At 40.4% G+C, this 20,114-nt stretch overlaps 1 protein-coding gene across 4 annotated transcripts in view; it reads left to right on the forward strand.

Moving 5' to 3' along the window:
* Nucleotides 1–332: 332 nt before the first annotated feature.
* PAX3 (paired box 3) overlaps nucleotides 333–20,114 on the forward strand; it is a gene marked incomplete at both ends in the record, with an annotated part of 90,279 nt that continues 70,497 nt past the window's right edge. For 3 of the 4 annotated variants that reach the window (XM_081328735.1, XM_081328737.1, XM_081328738.1), the window contains 4 exons: nucleotides 333–417; nucleotides 2,666–2,901; nucleotides 5,615–5,744; nucleotides 8,264–8,401. In XM_081328735.1, coding sequence (XP_081184861.1) covers nucleotides 333–417; nucleotides 2,666–2,901; nucleotides 5,615–5,744; nucleotides 8,264–8,401 — 589 coding nt within the window. The remainder of the gene's footprint in view (nucleotides 418–2,665; nucleotides 2,902–5,614; nucleotides 5,745–8,263; nucleotides 8,402–20,114) is intronic. The other variant, XM_081328736.1, reaches the window with a different exon arrangement.

Below are 20,114 nucleotides of genomic sequence, written 5' to 3' on the forward strand. Positions count from 1 at the left end.
CGAAGCCGTTGCGAATCCCTTTTTTTCCGGCAAAACTTTTCCCCTCCCGCTCTTCTCTCTTTCGCTGCCACATTTTCGCTCTAAGGTATCTCTGACAGAAAGGAGATCAGAGCTTCCCTGCCCCAACTTGGACCCCCTCCCTTTCCTTCCCCCCCTCATGTTTTAAATCCCGATCTCTCTAGGTGTTAAATTCACCCCTCCCCCCCCTCACCTTATTCTATGCGGACTTGCTATCCATACTGACCTGCCTCTCCCCACCCCCACCCCCACCCCGACCCCCTTCGCAATTCTTGGATATAATACGTTTAAAAGAAAGCCAAGGCGCCACTAAAATGACAACTCTGGGTGGAGCTGTCCCCAGGATGATGCGACCAGCTCCGGGACAGAATTATCCTCGCAGCGGTTTCCCGTTAGAAGGTAAGAACTGTGGAGCAGCAGGAGAGTTGGAAAAAGGGAGCTAAAAATAAAGGGAGGGGTGTTTCCATCCCTGTAGCCTTCGTTTGGGTAAGGGAGGCCGATGAAATGGGTCTGGTTGTGCATCTGGAGTCTCCGTGCGTTTCTGGAACTAATTTGTTGGCGGAGTTGAAGAAGCAACTTCTCCGCACATGGATCGAACAAGAGGAAAGCTCTCGGAATAAGCACCCTTGCCAATGGAAAGGATCAAGGCCACTCCAGTCCAGGTGGCACGCTTCCAAGGAAGCAAACCATGGATAGGGATATAGGGATACATAGCAGCAAACCTTAGTTTACTTGATTTGTAATTTTTGTAGGAAAGGAAAAGAAAAAGAAAGAAAGCCTCCGGAGAAGGTAGAAATTAGTTGCACTCCAAAGATCAATTTCCCTCCTTTCCCCCCCACTTTAAATGCCATTGAAAATAATGGGTTAAAGTTGCCACCTCCGTACCTCGCAGGTGAAGGAGCCAAGAAACTTCGTAGCCATTTTGAAACCGCGTTCTTACATTTCTAACTCAGCTAGCGATTAAAAACAAATTTATTCAGGGAGAAAAAAGTTCGCAAGACCAGGCCTTCTCTTCACTTCTGTCTAGTTTGATAATGAAGCCTTGCTTCTAACAAGACTTAGCAGACCTATTTAATTATTTCTAGTGCTGTATAGCAGCAATGATTAAGTTTCTTACCGAACAATTTCCTTTGAAAATATGCTATTTCAACTCACCTTATAATTTCCCCACTTCCCTCTTTTGTCAAGATTTAAAAATCTTTCGTACAATGTCTTTCTTTCTGCAACCTCGAGAAATCCTCCCCACATCTAGAATATTAAAGGGATCTGCCCAAACTCAAATGCAGTTTTGTACATTTCCAATCTGCAGAGGCATCCTTTGCGTTTCCTTTCCATTTCTTTTCACTCGTAGAAAAGTTTGAGTTGTATAGTACTTTTGCCCCGTTTATTAATACAGGTGAAACGTCTTCTTCTTTGGGTAGTGTGTACATTTTAAGTCATTAAAATTCACAGGAGAGTCAGGAAAGTGGCAAATCTTTAGCCAGCTGGTGCACGAGGTGGCAAAGCAAACAGTGAGCAACACTATGCAAATTGCTTTGGTAGAAAATGAATGTGTAGATAAGCAAAGGAACAGATGCACAGTGATGGTCTGGCAAAATACCTTTTAAAATCTGTTTTTTTTCCAAGTCAGTGTTCAACTGCACTGTTTCAGATGAATGCAGTATTAATAGCTGTATTGTTATTACAGATCTGTCCAGCAACAATATCCTTTTCTGAACAGTGCTAACTACATTTTAAAATCCAACTAGAACTAGATTAAAATCCAAATGTTCCTTAAAAATAATAGGGATTTAAATGAGATTTAGCTATGATTAGAGCAAACCAAGTAAAATCCATAGACTAAAGTTAGTATTGACTTCAAGCCATTTATTTCAACAGGTCTTTTTCTCTCAATAGAACCATTTATACATTGAAAAGTATTGTACCCTGACATACCTATGAAAACCTCACAATTCACAAAATATCTACTAAATTTTAGTTGGGGTTGTTGTTTTTTTTGAGTTATAGAAGAAAGTCATGGTCCAAAGTAGTACAGTCAGAGATTTAATTGCAGGCAACTAACTACAAGTTGTTACTTATCATAAAAGTAGCTTTCTGTGCTGTCACCAATTTCCCACTGTTTTAATTTAGAAATTCTCTCCTGTCTTGTTTTGTTTGCTCATTTGTTTTCAGAGATGGAGAGAGAATTCTTTTAGTAGGTTGCTTTTATGGTACAGTGCGGGACTATTGGATTTCAAATTCATAATGAATATAACAGCCTAAAATTTTTACTTGATCTGTCTAAAAGATGAAAGGATTTATTCAATATGAACTCATTTGTAAGGAAGGTTCTTTAACTAAATGGGCTGCCTGCAATCTACTAAGGGTTTGAACTGGCTTGTTCAGTAGCCTCAGTTGAAGTAAATCATCTGGTTTAGCTAATTATGAATATGTGACTGTCATGTTCTAGGAAAAGTATTTTGGATTTGAGTTTCAGGATAATATTAGCTTTCCAACATATGGTGAAGTCAAGGTCTATTGCTAGTCTCTTATGCTTGTATCTGCCTGACCTGTGCATTGTCCCGTTTCTCTGGGATTTGGCAGGAAGGACATCTAGATGTACTTGGCTCATTCCCAATTAAGTACTTTTTTTGTTTCTTCCATCCAGTGTCCACTCCTCTGGGCCAAGGCCGAGTCAATCAGCTTGGAGGTGTTTTTATCAATGGCAGGCCCCTACCCAACCATATTCGCCACAAGATCGTGGAGATGGCCCATCATGGCATCCGGCCATGTGTCATCTCCCGCCAGCTCCGAGTGTCGCATGGCTGTGTCTCCAAGATTCTCTGCAGGTACCAGGAGACTGGTTCCATAAGGCCAGGGGCCATTGGGGGCAGCAAACCCAAGGTGAGTATCTCAGAAGACAGGTGATGGGGAGAGATCCTCTAAAATGGCAGTTTCACCTTACTTGAGAACAGGTGAGCTTGACTCAGTTAGCCTGAAGGACATGTTTGTTGCAGAGTATACAGTTAGTCTGGCATTTTTGGAGAAGGTCTACCACCTTCATCTCAGCTTCTCTTCTTCTAGCTTTCTTTATTGTGGGTTGACTCAGACCCTGTGGGGGGTTTATATGAGTAGTTTGAAATCACACAGACCCCCTCCTCAAAATAATGTCAGTCTTACTTATTAACTGATTTGTATGAATTCATCCTAAAAATAGTTTTTTTCCAATGAGCAAGAAGATATGAGGGGGAAAAGAATACTCCTCAGTTGTTTGCTACGAGGTCCAATTAGGTTATAAATTGTAGAAGGTGGGCAGTAGGGTCCCTTGACCAGGTTGGAAACGTACTCACTGAGTACATTTTGTTTGTTTGTTTTAATGTTCTGTATTTTATTCTCTATGATAAAACAAACTGATTTTTTCTAAAAAAAAAAAAAAAGGAAATGTACTCACTTCTTGGCAAAATATACCAGACATGCCATTTGTCAGTCCCTAGCATGGTATCCAATCTATGAGGACAAAGCTTTTGGTTAGCAGGGCATTTTGAGCATAGAGTGGGAGTAACAATTTGGATAACTTAGTGGCAGTTATTTTTGCTCATCCAGCAAGGGAAGGATAATTTTCATGAGAATTCTATATTGAAACCCAGATTGGGTTTCCATATTAGTCTGACATTTCAGGTGAGCCCAGCTATCGTGGCTAGTTCAGTGTTCTGTGTCACTGAAAACTGGATTAGACTGGTATAAATGTAGGTAAGTGTATTGTGAAAACTTAGTCCGTATGGATTTAGCTCTGTCCTCAGATAATTGTGGAAAGAGGCTGAAGCCAAACAGATCTCTGCAGAGCAGAGTTACTCAACAATGCAACTTGACCTCCAGCCACTTCCACACTTGGTGGAGAGCTTGCATGGATCTTCTGAAATCAACAGGCTGCCTTTACCTCTGCTGATTGCTTAGACTTTCTCCCCCACCCTTGAAGAGGATCGAGCATACATAGTCTCCTTCCCCTAGCTGGAGGGCGGAGCATGTCTTTTTCCTAGCCTTAAAGCTCCTCGCCTTACTTGTCCCTGTGCAAAATGACCCTTTCTTTTAACTTCTTTTTCCTTGTAGAGTTGTTCATAGAATTTGTGTAGATCACCCAATCCTAAATTAGGTGAGCCTGGTATGTTTCCCACAATCAGTTGGTCACTAACCCTGCTGGAATGTTTCTGAGAAACAGCATGGAAATTAGATTCCAGAGAAGCCCAAAATTTCCCTTTCCTTTCAGGGCACTTGTGGCAATGAGGTCTGCTTCTGCTATAGTGACCTCAACCAAAACCACCGCCCAGGCATCCAGCAAAGAATGCACTCTTAAGATCATTACTTAACACTAGCCACAGTGTACACAGTGTAGTACAGTGAGTGTAAAGCAAATGCGACTAATAAGTATGGGTTGAGCCAAAAGTGAAACTATACTTTCAGCTTTTCTTTTTTTGGTAATCCAGTTTTCACCACGCTGCTGCAATTCCATCTCAATTCTAAACAGATTTGGGGGACATAAATTGAAATAAGTGGTTTACTTTATAGTCACTTGCTTTGGAGTGAAATGTTTATGGCATGTAGTTGTATATATTTTGTAACATTTATATATTTATACGTTTAGAATGTTACCAAATTGACCAGCCAAATTATGAAGGAGATTTACACTACAGAAGATTTTTTTCTTTATAAATATTTTCATCTTTTAATAAGATTATATTATGCTGATTACAAGTTACATAATCTTGATATGTATAAACCGATATTATTCACCCTTCCCTCACATTTCTCTTTCAAGAGAAGTGATTTGAAATCTAACATAAGGTATCACATCTGTGGTCCTGTGAAAGTTGAAGCTTATTTTGTTGATTTCATTTTCAACAGAGGGGTTCTGTCATTTACGTTAAATAATATTTTGCATGATTCACGTGAACATAGGAAAATGCAGGCTCTGCTTTCCTTTTTTGGGGAAAAACCTGTGATTACTTTCGTTCAGTGAAACTTTATTTCCGCTTTCGAACCTTTTTGTTTTTTTACAACATTTTGTCTGTCATTAATGAAATGGGATTTTTCCTCGCGTCGATTCTTCTCTACCCCATCTTTGGATATTTTAATTACATTACCTTTTGGTTCTGTATTCGATCTTTAGAGTCTTAAGAGAAACGCTTAATTTTGGTGGATATTTTGGGGGATGGGACTTATTTTCCTTTGACTCCTTTTGTGAGAGTAAACCACATATTTCTTTCTTTCTTTCTTAAGTTTAGCGCTCGATTCTTAACTTGTCCGTCCCCGCATTAAACGAGTGTTGTTTTCATCCTTACGGAGGTCTTGCTAATTTTAAACGGTCTTCCATGAATCATATCATATTCTTGACTTCGCTGCTTTAGGTCAGGCTGACGTCCCAAGCTCCACTTTCAAAACCGACGTTGCGCTGTTTTGCTTTGCACCACCGAGCCTCGCCTTTCTGCTCTCTCCCTTTCTCCCTTGTCGCTTTCCTTTCGCCCCTTCCCTCCCTTTCCCCTTCTTCCATTGTGCTCTCCTCCCAGTCCCACAAGAGTACAAACCTTGTTTCCTTTCTGGATTGTTTTTTTTTTTATTAAAGCAGGTGACGACGCCGGATGTTGAGAAGAAGATCGAGGAGTACAAGCGGGAGAACGCAGGCATGTTTAGCTGGGAGATCCGGGACAAGTTGCTGAAGGACGGCGTGTGCGACCGAAACACCGTGCCTTCAGGTAAGTCGTCCGGGAAAGCTAGCCCTGGAATTCTGCACCCTACCTGTCCTTTCCTGGCACCAACGGAATCCTTGACGCGTTCTTTCTCGGTCCGAAAAGTCTGGCTATGAATGGAAACTTGGTGCTTGCTTTAGTCTTATCCTTGTACTAAAAGGGTGTGCATGGGAGGGACCCTGTTTAGAAATAAGTCGCTTGGAAAAGGAAGCGTCCGACGTCTAAGTGGGACCGCAGGTCTCCCCCCCCCCAGGGCGCCTCAGACCCAGCCTAACTGGGGATGCCTTGGCCGGTTCCCGCAGGTCAGAAGGGAGCGCCCTGGGGTCGGATGGCCTTGGGGAGGGGGGGTCGCGAAAGAACGGTGAGGCTTGGGGAGTCGCACTTGCCCAAATCCATTCAAGTCCAGGGGATGCGGTTCGGGGGGGGGGAGGGAAAGCTAAATTACTGACAGTGCTGCATGCCCCCCTTCCTATCACTCTCCCCCGCCATCGGGGAACGAATGCGGAAGGCCAGGCTTTATTTTAGAGGTAGCAGATGAAAGGGAAGGGCGAAAAGGCGGTGCGGTCCTGACCAGGCTGGGTTCGGGTAGAACACCGGAGGACCCTCGAACTTCGCTTCTTGGCACATCTTCTCTATCCAAGTCATACATTCGTGTGATCCAGTTAGCCACCACGTGGGTACTTGTTTTTACGCGGCGTGAGGCTTGTTTTGACTTAACACCCGATAATGTGAAGCTTTCGTTTCTTCTCTTCCTTTCCTGGAAGGCTGGGGCAGGATTGTGAGGCAGACCCGCAGTTAGTACGTGCGTAGCTACTCGGACGTATGTTTTTGCTTCCACGTATGGCTCTACAAGCAAACACAAACACCTTACCTTACGCTAGCCAAGATCCCTTCTGGATCGTGATGTCTGGAGCGCTGTTGGGGTCTCAGTCAGTTTGGATCCAGAATTTCCAACGTACACCAACTACCATTTAAGGGAAACAAAACGGGAGGGACTGTTTGGTGACGGCCTCTCAATCCTTGAAAAGAACGAAAGACCTACTGGTACAATATATCAGAAAAAGAAACGGTTGCCCCGTGTACATTTTCATCTCTTTCTAGGAGAGCATAAAAGCTATTTAGAGGTATTCCCCTCTGAAAAGGAATACTGTCTTGTGGAAATAATTAAGCTTTAAGTTTTTTGAAGTTTAGGGCAAATCTTTTCAAGGCGGCTCTCTTTTTCAGCGCACTGAAAGGCTTTGATAAGAATAGTACAAGGGACCAAATTATGTACTATACTACAAGGAGTACTCTTAAAATATAGGTAGGACAATTTTTTATAAGAGCGATGAGTAGGACTTGTTTGAAGCCAATTTGGTGCAACGATTAAGACTCCACACTAGAAATCTGGAGACCCTGAGTTCTAGTCCCGCTTTAGCCACGAAGCCAGATGGATGACTTTGGGCCAGTCACTCCTTCTCAACCATACGAAGCAGGCAATGGGGAACCACTGCTAAAAAACTTGCTAAAACAAATGCAGGGATTACTAGTCCAGACAGTTGCAGAAAGAGATTAGGTATGTGCGGGCAAAATGCAGGTAAGATCACACAGGCTTGCGTGTCGGTCCGGTTCTGCAGCCTGGAAGAAGAGCTGCAGCCGTCTGCAATGGCTTCGAAGGAATCGCGTTTCCCTCGAGCTGCTCCTCCGCTAATTTAAGAACAAACTTCCTCTAGGTCTGCAAAACTGCACTTCAGTATCTTTAGGAACAAGCGTGCCAACCTTTGCTTTTTGCTAACTTGGGTGACATACCCCCTTCTCCTTTTTAAACAAAACCATACTTTTGGCACCTGTTGTTCTAGTGCTGTTCGGGGCCGACGTGCTTTCTTTTTTCCCCCGGGCTGGGGAATCCGCCTAGTTCTACAATGCATAGATTTTTCTTCTTGCCATTACTGCGTTCCCGTCACTCGCTTACTTCTACGGAACTTAACCATAGTTTTTCAATAAACCCATTTCCCCCCCCCTTGATTGACTCTATAGGTTAAAACCATAAATTAGCCCCAGGGGTTGTAATCGTAAAACACATCAAGGTAAAACTTCGCCTCTCGGGGCCCGCGTTCATTCATACGACCGGTGTAACCAAGCGGCTTAAAAAGCATCGCGGCTGCATTGGGCACAACATGTCAAGAGAGCTTAGAGCTGAACCCATTCAACTCCCTCGGTTGTTTTAGGGTTCAAGGTTCGGTGGCGAGTCAGAGGATACTTTGATCCAATAATTAGCCGAGGAGGATCTTTGGCAAACTAAACCAGCGTGTGAGCAACCCTTCGAGTTCTCGGAAATGGGGGGAGGCGGAGGGGGGGGGGAAAGCCAATTATAGAAGATCGGGAAACTGCAATCAGAAGACTCTCAGCACAACCCCATTTCGTCAGCCGTCGTTTCCCAGTGTCTTCCCAGTTCCCCAACATGTGCCCAGGGGCGACTCAAGAGCCCAGTCTCGGCTCTTCCCGGTTCGCCGCTTCACGCGTCTCTTTCCTCTTTCTTTCTCAAGTGAGTTCCATCAGCCGCATTTTGAGAAGCAAATTTGGGAAAGGGGAAGAAGAAGAAGAAGGGGAGCTGGAGCGGAAGGAAGTGGAAGAGAACGAGAAAAAGGCCAAACATAGCATCGACGGCATCCTCAGCGAAAGAGGTAAAGGCGGTCACCTTCCCCGGACTCGGGGGGGGGGCGTGGGAGGGGGAGGGCGACTGTCTTTGCAGAAAAGCGCGGCCGGACCGAGCAGGCCGGAGCTTGACTTCCTTCCTGGGCAGAAGGGAAGGGAAGTTGTGCTCTATCGTGAGCGAGAGGTCGCTGGATTACCTGAATGGTGGTGGCAGCTGTTGCAGGTGGGCGCATCTGGTGGATTTTTCCCTTTTCTTTTACGTTGGAAAGGGAGGGGAGGCTATCGGAGCTGAATGAAACGGAAAGACACAATTTCGGGAGCAGACCTAGGAAACTCCCGTGACTTTCTGGAGGACCTAGAGGATGTGGATTGCAAAAATGCCTCTTGGGCGTGAGGTTTTTAGGAGGGGCATTTGACTCAACTTGAAAAGCTTTTCAGAGGTGGTGAAAAGTGGAGCGTTTGAAAAGCAGGACTGCATTTGTCTGCCTCTCTGATTTCTCATGTGTCAATGGTAGATGTCAGTCTTCGGGATCAAAATTAAGATGACTTACATGCAGCACAACTGTTCCCTCCTCCACCCTGTGCTAATCAAGAATTTAGAGGCACTTTAAAAATAATTATGTCCTGGACTAGGGTTCACTTCCTCAGTTGTGCAATCCAGCTCGCCAGAACTAGGGAGAGAAATTTGCAGAAACTGACAGTGCCTAAATCTTCATTTCAGTTAATGTTAGTCAGATTTTAGTCCTAATTAAATTTTATCTTGCCCCTTGATTTCTTTAGGAAATTCTAAAGCTAGAAACTAGAAGAAACACACTTTGGAAAGGAAAGCCTTACTGGCACATTGTGGTGAAAATATCCTTCCTGGTTTTGTGCATTCAAAGTCAATGTGTCTTTTGGTGGCATAATTAAGCAGATAAAGATTCTCCTAATATAGATATTGAGCACAGATTTTCTTAGAATGGATGGAAGCCCCAGAAGTTGAGTGGGAAAGGAAAGAAGCATCTTAACAATAGTCAATAACATTTGAACTGCTGTCCCATGATTTTAAGGAGTCCTGTTTTAATCAGTGGCTTAATTAGCAGAGGACACGGGTGAGATTGTGGCCATTATTTAAAGTAAAATTCAAAGTTCATTTATCTTTTCTCTTATTAAGGTTCAATTTCTGAGTCTAGAATCCAACAAGAATGTTCCATTAAATGCAATGAAACGTATTTGGGCTTCTATAGAATCAATTGATGAATTGTTACTTTACTAATGTTGAACAAGTTCCGGGCATAAAAACAATGCAGTTTATTAGTTATGCCTGTTTCTCTGTAAATATGTGATAGCACAATCAATGGAAGCCAATTTCTTAATTTTTCTAGATGTAACAGTAGATGTGCTGCTATTATATTCAAGATTCTCCATCCTAGGAAGTAAAGGTTTCTGCAATTTTAAGGTCTATTTCTGGGGATAAGCCTCTTCTCACACAATCAAACATAGCAATATTTATATAACACAAGTATCTGGCATTGACTGAACTGATATCTGGATTCTTACAATATACTCAACAATAAACTCACCCAATGATTGGGATTTGTACTCTAGCCTGCCTCTCCCTCCTGAGTATCTAAACTAGGTTAACTGCCACCAACCTTAGCATGGTCTTGTACCAGTGCAACTGCTGGGACTTTGCCCTGTATGGCTGGCAGGTTAGTGAATGCAGCCACTCAGATTTCTTTCTGAGCAATTATAGTTTTGTAAGTCTCATGAGTTAAAGCAGTTTTGTTCTTCATTTCTTGAGAGAAGGAACTTCTTTGGTATCATGCAGAAGTCTGATTTGAAAGGCAGACATTCAGAGTGTATTTCCAATATGCATGGGGAAAAAATGGGATGAAGGTAATGATTCCATGTTGTCTAAAAACCATGCTAGAAATATTGAATTACTTGCATTTATTGTATGAAAAATGGATTGCAGTCTTGCTGGCTCATACTTGAAGTGGCGAAGTGTCCTGAACTGTGATAGAAAATGTCACTTTAGAGGGAAGATAAATACCTGCAAGAGAATAAAGATGCTGTTCTGCCTTTTCTCTTTTTCCCTTTTTGCAACTTTTAGATCTCACAGTATACAATTGTTATTTGTGAATACTTTGCAATCTAGAGAAAAAAGGCTCCTAATGCTGGACAAAGGGGGGGGGGGAGAGAGAGAGAGAGAGAGAGAGAGAGAGAGAGAGAGAGAGAGAGAGGAAGGTTTCTTGTGTGAATTCTTTGTGAAAAGCTAGTTGCTCAATCGTGTGGCTGGATCTGTTGAGACCCATCCCTCTGTGTCCTTAAATCAGGGCAGTATTTGGGGTTAGTCAAGCTGAAGTCATTAAATAAAAAGGGGCCTGGCTAGGAAGGGAGGAGGAAAATCCTTGGGAGAAGGTCGTGCTCCTGCCCTTTTCCCGAAGGGCTTCAAGTCAAAGATGCTGTCAGTGGTGGCCTATTTGAGAAGCTGGACTGTCTACGACTTCAGTGGAAATTATTTTTAAGTGAATGCGTTGGTGGTTGAAATACACCTCAAGCGCAGAGCAAGACATTTCTTCTCTATCCCAAGCCATTTTGATGCCTTTCTGTTAAACATTCCAATTTTTCACAATATCTTCACAAAAATTGAAACTGGAGAGTGAAATGATAGCTGTACAATAGACTCTAGGCAGTCAGTCACCTGATTGATAAAGCCCATTTATTTCTAGGGCCATTGGCTTCTACGTATGTATGGGTTGGTTTGTAACATTCGGAAACTTGTGAGCACTTATAGAATGTAAATAGTTTAAGGAATAGCCCAGGATTCTGAAGATATTGACTGCTTTCTCTATGGATGTTTGCTCCAAGATCCAGCAACAAATGAAGTTTTCAAATTAAAGAAAATTAGTTTTATTTGGAAGTAATGTCGGCCAACTTAACTGCATAGAAATGTCTTCTGTATCAAATAAGGTAGATTTAATTTCTACATATTTGTGCATGAGTTTGTATTTAAGTGTCTCTGTTGTATTTACTGGCTAAATGAAGAGGAGGATATGTCTGTCCAGATCGTTTCCTTTTGTTGGTATTATAGGTAGTAGATTTATAAGAACTTGTTGCCTGGGTTGGCAGACCTGCTGCAGCCAATGTTCTGTGCGACTTATTGTCTGAGGTTTTCTGACAGTCCTCCTGTAAAGTTTGCCCTTCCCATCTACCATAGGCCCTGGATAACAGGAGACAAAAGTACCAAATGAGCTGGTCAAACATTTGTACAACTTTTCCAGCTTTTACAAAGAAAGCCTTCTATACACAATCTACACTTGGAGATGAACTTGGAAAACAAAGAGGGGAGAGTCCATTGAAACTCACACTTTAGCTCTGGCCAGACAAAGGTTCAGCTAGCAGCAGCTTGATATGGACAAAAGAAGGCACCCTTTTTATAATTCAAGGAGAAAAGAAGAGAAAACAGTCTTCACAATAGGGCCCAGAAAAGACATTATGGGCTTGCAATGAGGGATGAATTATTCAATGAGTCCCAATGGCTGATGCTCTGAGGAGTTTTATGGACTCTCCACCGTGGAAAAAGTGGCTATTTTCACCTACAAAATGTTTCTAGCCTTTCTAGATGGCTAGAGATGCCGACAGCCATTCAGGATAGACAACTGAAACCATTCTTCAGGACTATAGTATCCCTTTGCATTGTAGAAGCCAAAAGGAAAGAAGGGGAGGAGGGAGGACAAACACCCTCAAGCCTATTAGAGATTTAAGGAGAACTGCATCTTCACAGAGGCTCAATGTATACGAAGGAAAAAAGAAAGAGCACAAACTTGCACAGAGGAAAATTATGCCAGCATGTTTCTGTTTTTCGTTTGTTTGCTTTGATTTGGCAAATAACAGAATGTCATGTCATGTATTTATGCAAGTTATGTACATTATTCACTTTATTATTACAGACCAAAGATTTTTTTTTTTTAGTTTTGCCTCCTACTTTTGTGTAGCTGTGGTCACTGTTTAGGCAGCCTTTTTTGCATGAAAGTGGATCACTACTTAGTATATCTTAATAGTGGGGAAATGTGTTGAATAAGGACTGGATTAAGAAAGAAATGATTAATGTTAATTTACAATGTACATTTTTTTAAAAGTGACCTCTAATAGCGATTCCTTGGTTACAGTTCATAAACTACTTAAATGGAAGCACCTGTATTTATGTTTCTTTCTTGGTCTCTCAGGTTTGAACACACATATCTGAGAATTAATTTCATTGATTTTAAATTAAATTCCTTCAACTTTTAGCTGTTTGAGTAAAATCTTAGGAATAATGGAAATAATTTGTATCTCCATCTTTTCCTCTACTCCTTTGCTGTTTTCATTTCCTTCAATTTATTTCAAAATATTTTCTTTTAGCATTTCAGGATGCTCAGTCCTAAAACTGAGGCGCTTCAAGCTGCAAACAATTTTTGTTTTGAATTAACTTTAATTGTAAACATAAGAGTTTGTTTCTATTTGTTTTGCCAATATGGGCAAGAATAAATGGAAATTCTTCTTAGTGCAAAACTGAAAATGTAAGGTTTTTTTTCTTTTGTTTGCTTCTGCTTGAAGGGTAGTTTTAACATCTATTTTAATTGTGACCACAATTACTAATAATGATTAAAAATAGCAGTACAGATTTATCATTACTACAACATATTTTTGAGTACTTAAAAGAACTGATATTGATGAATTGAATAACATGGTTCAGCTGATTTTTAAAATAATTATACTGCATATGCTTTTTCTGGAATACCAATGAAATGGAAACTGCATCCAAGTACCTGCACTGAATTGCAGTTTATTATTATTTTGAAAAAGCTGCACTAATTTCCTTCACGAAGTCAATTATTAGCTTGTGTTTATTATTTATTTATTTATTATTATTATTATCACCTTAAGTTTTGCAAGATAATTGTATGGAAAATATATGCTAAACAAATTGCAATTAAAAAAAGGAACTAATTCACATAAAATATAAATATAGAGAAGAGAATTCATTCTTTTCATTCAGCCTTTCATGTCAGCAGAATGGCTCTGGATATATATCTATGATAGTTAAGATGGACACAGGCTATATTTTTTGTTATATTTTTAAAATATTGTACACTACTGGTATTACTACACAATAATATTTCTTGTGGGGAAGATACTACTGGCAATTTAAAAAAAACCTTGCAAACATACGAGTAATTTTAAAGATTAAATAAGCATATTTAGCCGCTTCAAAGAAGGCGTGTATGTTTTAGTAGCTGGCATTTTGGAATTAGATTAATAAGGATACCTCAGAATTGGTTTCCGATTTACTACTTTATTTATACAAATAAAATGACATCCAATATGAATTTCTTTTTTCTTGGAGAAAAGACAGAATTCAAAGAAAACTTTTATTCAGTAAATAACACCTGTATGAAATAGATAATGACTGAAATAACTTTGTAGAAATTGAAATTAAGGGAGATTGTTTGCAGTTGTTCTTATGATGTATTATAAAGGAATTGTACCGTGTTGTATTCAGACTTCTTTTTCATAGTGATCCAGTTACAGAAAAGTTAGAGTCACTTTGCAATACTCTTTGCAAGTATTGAAAAGGCAAGGTTTCTAATGAACATTCTGTAGAAAAAAATATCTGAGTTTCCTTTTATGTTAGTATTATAGTAGTTTTATTGCTTATAATATCTAAGCCCAGTGGAAACATAGAATTAAACAATACATTTTGTAACATTATAATTACTTATAATATCATAAGAGAAATAAAGAGCTTGAACTCAAAGGATTCTTGCATATGCCATTAATTAAGATTAATTTCTACACAATCAAAGGAACAAGTGTTTGTTTTAAAGAACCCAGGAAAGAGAAATGTTGTTAGTACTTTTCAAAACTTTTAAGTGAACTGATTCCATGCAAACCCCTGGAAAGACTCTGTTCCAGAGAACTGGAGTGAGGGAGAAGAAACCTTTAAACATGACTATTCTAAGGTAAAGGTAAAGGTTCCCCCGCACATGTGTGCTAGTCGTTTCCGACTCTAGGGGCCGGTGCTCATCTCCGTTTCAAAGCCGAAGAGCCAGCGCTTGTCCGAGGACGTCTCCGTGGTCATGTGGCTGGCATGACTAGACGCCAAAGGCGCACGGAACGCTGTTACCTTCCCACCGTAGTGGTCCCTATTTTTCTACTTGCATTTTTTATGTGCTTTCGAACTGCTAGGTGGGCAGAAGCTGGGATGAGTAACAGGCGCTCACTCTGCTACGCGGCACTCGGGATTCGACCCGCCAAACTGCTGAACTTCTGATCGACAAGCTTAGCGTCCTAACCCACTGAACCACCGCGTCCCTTATATGACTATTCTAGTAGGTGGTAAAACCAATGATCTTCCTTTAGGGCCAAGTGCAGAATTACATAAATCACCAACCGGACTTTAAAATAACGGGTGTGTCAGCATCATTGATTGCACTAGTTTCTTCCTTGAATTCTCAAACAGTGCAACAATTGGTAAAATAAAGAAGTAGGAGCAAAAAAAAGTAAACAACAGGATAATTCTGGATAGAAATCAAGTGATAGAATGAGATTTCAGGTAACCTGATCAACAGGCTGTTCCAAGAATCCAAGCATGACACAACCAGAGCATCAGCTAAGTACTTGGCAGTCTCATTAATGAGGAATTGACAGATACTGTAAACATTCATTAAACGGATGAACAGATGGTGAAATTTCATCAGTTCTCATTCAGTTCAATGAAAGAAAATTGGAAGAAGAACTTCCATTCTTCTGGATAGAATGTGTTGTTCTTATTTAGCTATATGGTGACCAAGGTACGAGTGTACATGTCACATGTTGCATTATACAATCTTTTTCATTCTGTTTTGCTAAATCCCTAGCTTTCCATGCTTCATGAAATCACAAAATCTTACCATTTAGGTTTTTCAGACTGGGAAGTGTATGCAGCCAGGGAGATCTAAGAGTAATGAAGAGATGTATGAGAGAAAACAGCAGTAACATATACCACTCTATTACCAGTAAACAAAGAATAAAAATGCCATCCAAGAGAAATTTTGGGCAAAAAATTCTTATTCTCAGAATGCTTATTCTCAGAATGGTGATAAAGTGGGGAGAGAGTTCTATAAAATTGGCCTTATAATGTTTTTTCTCCCTTGGATTTCTGTGATACTTTCAATCAGAAATGAGCAGGCTGCTATAAAGGAAGACACTCCTTTAATAAGGCAACTTGATGCACTCCAGATGTTTTGGACTAGAACTTTCATTATTCCTGACAGCTTGGCCTTTTACAGATCAGCTACAGCTAAAATGAAAGTGATCAGATATCTCAAAAAGATATTACTGGCCATCTTATACTACATACAATTTGTCTACTGATTTAAGAATAAACTGAGTTGAACACGCTCTGAGATGAGTGTGTAAACTAAGGATGTTTTGAGACATAAGATTTCTATTTGCTTCTGCATTAGAAATGCCATGTATTGTACTCAGATAATTTCATTTATGAGTTTCAAAGGATGCAATGAAAATGTTGCTTATGAATGCAGATTGTGTTGTGTTTTCATGACCAATCAAAAGCTTACTCAGAACTTTTTGCAGTTCTATTCTCTATATTTGCTTTCTGAAGAAAAATATTAATCTGGTACTTGGTGTTCTTTGGAATATTATATTTCTTTTTTCTATATTTAAGAACGTCTTTCTTCCAAGAGGATTGCATCGTTTCATATGTCAATTACTAAAATTAGATTTCAGTTACCTTAAATGAATGTTATTTATTATGAATGCTGTGACTGGGATTATTATTTACGCTGTGTTTGTGTTTCTCCTTTGTTTAAGGCTATACTTTGTTACGGCTTTTGGCTAAACAACCAAATTTTGGCTCAGTTAGTTTATTTAGGGTGTTAGTTTACAGCATCTGTTGTCACATTTAGTGATTTTTATGCTGTTTACAGTATAGGGTGGATAATGCAGATTTTCATTTTAGGTCAACAATTCTTCAGTATCAGTTCAGTCCCAGTTTTACCAAATTAACAGAATGTATGTTGCTTTATCATCTGAGGGAAATACGTACACACTGGGATCATAGTGGAGGAAAGTGGGTTGTTAGATGATCCAAGTTATGCAATGGATTATTAAAAATATAAAATGAGTCCCGTACACCTATATTTTATTTATTTGTTTATATCCTGCCTTTATTAATTTGACAAATAGCTCAAGGTGGTAAACATATCCAACATACCTTCCTCCTCCTATTTTTCCCACAACAACAATCCTGTGAGATGAATTGGGCTGAGAAAAAGTGAGTGGCCCAAGGTTACCCAACTGGCTTTAGGATTTGAATGCACAGTCTTTTCTTTTCTAGCCCCTGTGCCTTAATTACTAGATCAAAAATCCTTTCATATGATATGGCAAGTACAATATGCATGAAATTATTGTCAGATTGGTATTAAGCATAGGAGAATAAACCATTGTATTCAGTGGCTCATAGAACTGTTCTCTAAATGTAAAGAAACCCCAAAATTCAAGATAAATTTGATTATTGTAATTCAGAGCAGTTGATACGTGGACAAGCTCTAACCTGCTCTACAATGAGTCAAAACTCTCCAAAATGCTCTGTTCTCAATTTGCTATTCTGGAGTTTTAGCGTACTATGAATGGTGATATTGCCACAGTTGTGACAAAAATGGTGCTTATGTAAAATGTCATCAATGGAAGGCTGAAAAGAAACTGACTGCAGTCAAACTACCAGTGAGGTTTTCTAAAGCAGCTTGCCCTGCACAATATTGTAGTGGAAGAGGTAAGTTTGCAAAGACTTTTAGATTTGAACAGAGTTTCTCTGGATGAAATATATTCAAATGGCTCAAAGGGAGAGATAGTTGCATTGTGGTGGCTACGTTTAAATTACTTTCTCAGTAAAGATCAAAAGGACACAGTAATTCTTAAACACTACAACGAGAAACATTGCAACAAGTACTAAGTTCTGTTGCTCAAATTGGGCTCTGAGGGGAACCAAGTCTGAATAGGTTTCCTCTGGAGTTACTTTGTACTATATCTGAAGCTCAGTATCTGCCAGTCCTTAAAAGTTGTGAAAATTGTTAGGGAAATAACAGGCATATTATTTCCCTAACCTACTAACTACCTAACTACATTAAGACTTTATTCTTCTTCGCTGGAGGCTTGGGCAGTATGGGTGCTGACTGTGTGTGTGTGTGTGTGTGTGTGTGTGTGTGTGTGTGTGAAAACACTAGAGTGGTAGCCTTCTGTAGAACACACCCTGCACCCACCCCCAAGTCTCCTTTGCCTGTTCTCTGGGTAGCCCTGAGGAGGCTGAAGGAGAAAAAAGTCTTTCCATCAGTTTTAAATGCCTTTTGAGTGAGAGGAATTGGTAGTGGGTGAATGGCATAACTGGTGGGAACAGCAGGGGGTGGGAGCCTCTGCGTGTTTGTGTGTATGAATGTGCTATAATATGTTCTTATGCATGTAGTGTTTTGTGGTGTGTGGAAAGGTGGTGGCTGGATTCCTGTTGGTGCTGAGAGCTGGTAAAGCTGAAGAGGCTTGGGGTCTCAGGCTTCCATTTCCAGGGATAGCGGATGAAGGCACTAAGAGGTTCCTGTTCTTGGTCCTTGTGAGAGGCTTGGTTTTGAGGGTGAGTGGAGTCAGTTCATAGGTATCAGGTGCGGAAATATATTTACTTCATTATTTATTAAATTTATATAGCCACTCATCTCTTGAGAAGTGACTCTGGAAAACATACAAGAGTAAGTTAAAAAAAGAATACATATATAAAAACAGACATTTAAATATAGAAAAATCAACAACAAAATGAAGAAGATTAAAACCAAAAATAAACAAATCTCAAGCAGACAGAGTGTGAATACATCCACCTCAATAGTGGAGATACAGAGGGAGTGGGTTACCCTTGGGGTTGGGTTACTCTTGGGAACTGCAGAAATGTTTTCTTGTAACAATGGTTCTGCAAATCCTTGATCACAGTGGATCTTCAGTGGCCCTGGCTGCTGATTGCTGCTACTGAATGCCAGATCAGTCTGTAATAATACCTCCTTCATTCAATGATTTAGCAATAGCAACAGCATTTAGACCTGTATACCACCCATAGTGCTTTACAGAACTCTCTGGGTGATTTCAGTGTAGAAGCATTATTTACATACTGTCCCTAGCAATATGAGTCCTCATTGACCTCAGAAGGATGCAAAGCTGAGTCAACCTTGAGCCCCATCAAGTATCGAATGCCAGGCTGTGAGCAGTGTTTGCCTGCAATACTGCATTTTAACCACTGCACCACTAAAACCTACTTTGTAGCAGTTAAGGGTGGCAAAACTCCAGTACTTCTCCACCCTTATTGCATCAGTAGATTGTCACCCCACAACCTTGTTTCAGGTAATACAGGCCCTGTTGGATATAGGGAACACAGAAAACCTCTTACAGGGATATGCAGAGGAATTTGTGCAACATCTGTTGGATAAAGTCACTCGGATTCTTGGATGTGGGTCTTGCTGCAGGTCCCGAGGAGATGTTGTAAATGATTATTTGGGAATGGTTTGAACATGTTGGGCAAGCTTCTCAGGACCGTGAACATGGTCCTCCTGGCTCATTAAAGCGGCTTAGGGGTGATGTGTACGTGGTTTCTGGTTAATTATTCTTTGAATGAGAGAGAGCTGTTTCTTTACCTCTGAGAGAGACCTTGTTTTTTCCCATTTTCAGAAGCCATCACTGGATCCCACCATTCTTGTCCAATAGCTCAATCTCCTTCTTGTGGAACATGATAGAAAAGGTGGTTCCACAACAACTTCAGAGGGCCATAAAGGAAGCAGATTAAATGGATTCTTTTCAGTCAGGATTCAGACATGGGTATTGAACATGTTTTTGGATGATCTTTGGCATGGGCATCCATCTTTGCCCTACCTGACTTCTTGGTAACTTTCAATATTATTGATTATGGTACCCTTCTGGATCAGCTCAGAAGATTGCAGTGGGTGATATCATGTTGTGCTGGTTCACCTTTTTCTTTCGGGATTGATTCCAATCCATGTTGGTTAGGAAGGAGAGGTCCACTCTTGGCCCCTCTAGGGGGAGAGACAGGGGTTTGCTGCTTTATCCTTTCCTTTTTCAACATGTACTTGAAGCCATGGAGTGAATCATTCATCATTATGCTAATAATATCCAATTCTATATCTCCATCCCTGGTGGATTAAATAACACTGTAACATATTGTCTCGGGAAGCTGTGAGGATCTGGATGGGGCACAACAGGCTTCATCTGAACCCTAATTCTAATTCAATGTGCTGTTTTTGACCTTTAAAACACTTTGTGACACAGGAAGGGGTTATCTGAGAGACCGCCACACCCTGGTTACATCAACCTGCCCCATTAGATCTGGCAGAAAAGGCATGCTATGGATACCGTCATCTAGGGGCCTACATTTGGCAGGTCCTAGGAGATGTGCCTTCTCTGCTATGGTGCCTATCTTATAGACCATTCTTCTCCTAGAAATTAATTAGCTCCATCTTTTTGACATTCTGGAAGCCCTTCAAGACCTCGTTATATCAGGCCTGAAGCTCCCAGATGTGCTTAGATGGGTCCATTCCAGAGGTGACTATTTTTACCCTCTCTTTGCCTAGGGTTTGTGTATCTGTTTTTATAATTTTTATTTTTAATGTGATTTTTATATTTTTGTATTTGTTTTTATATTTATTGTTTTATCTGCTTCTTGACTGTCAC

This window comes from Vipera berus, assembly GCF_964194415.1.
Source record: "Vipera berus genome assembly, chromosome: 5".
Lineage (NCBI taxonomy): Eukaryota > Metazoa > Chordata > Lepidosauria > Squamata > Viperidae > Vipera > Vipera berus.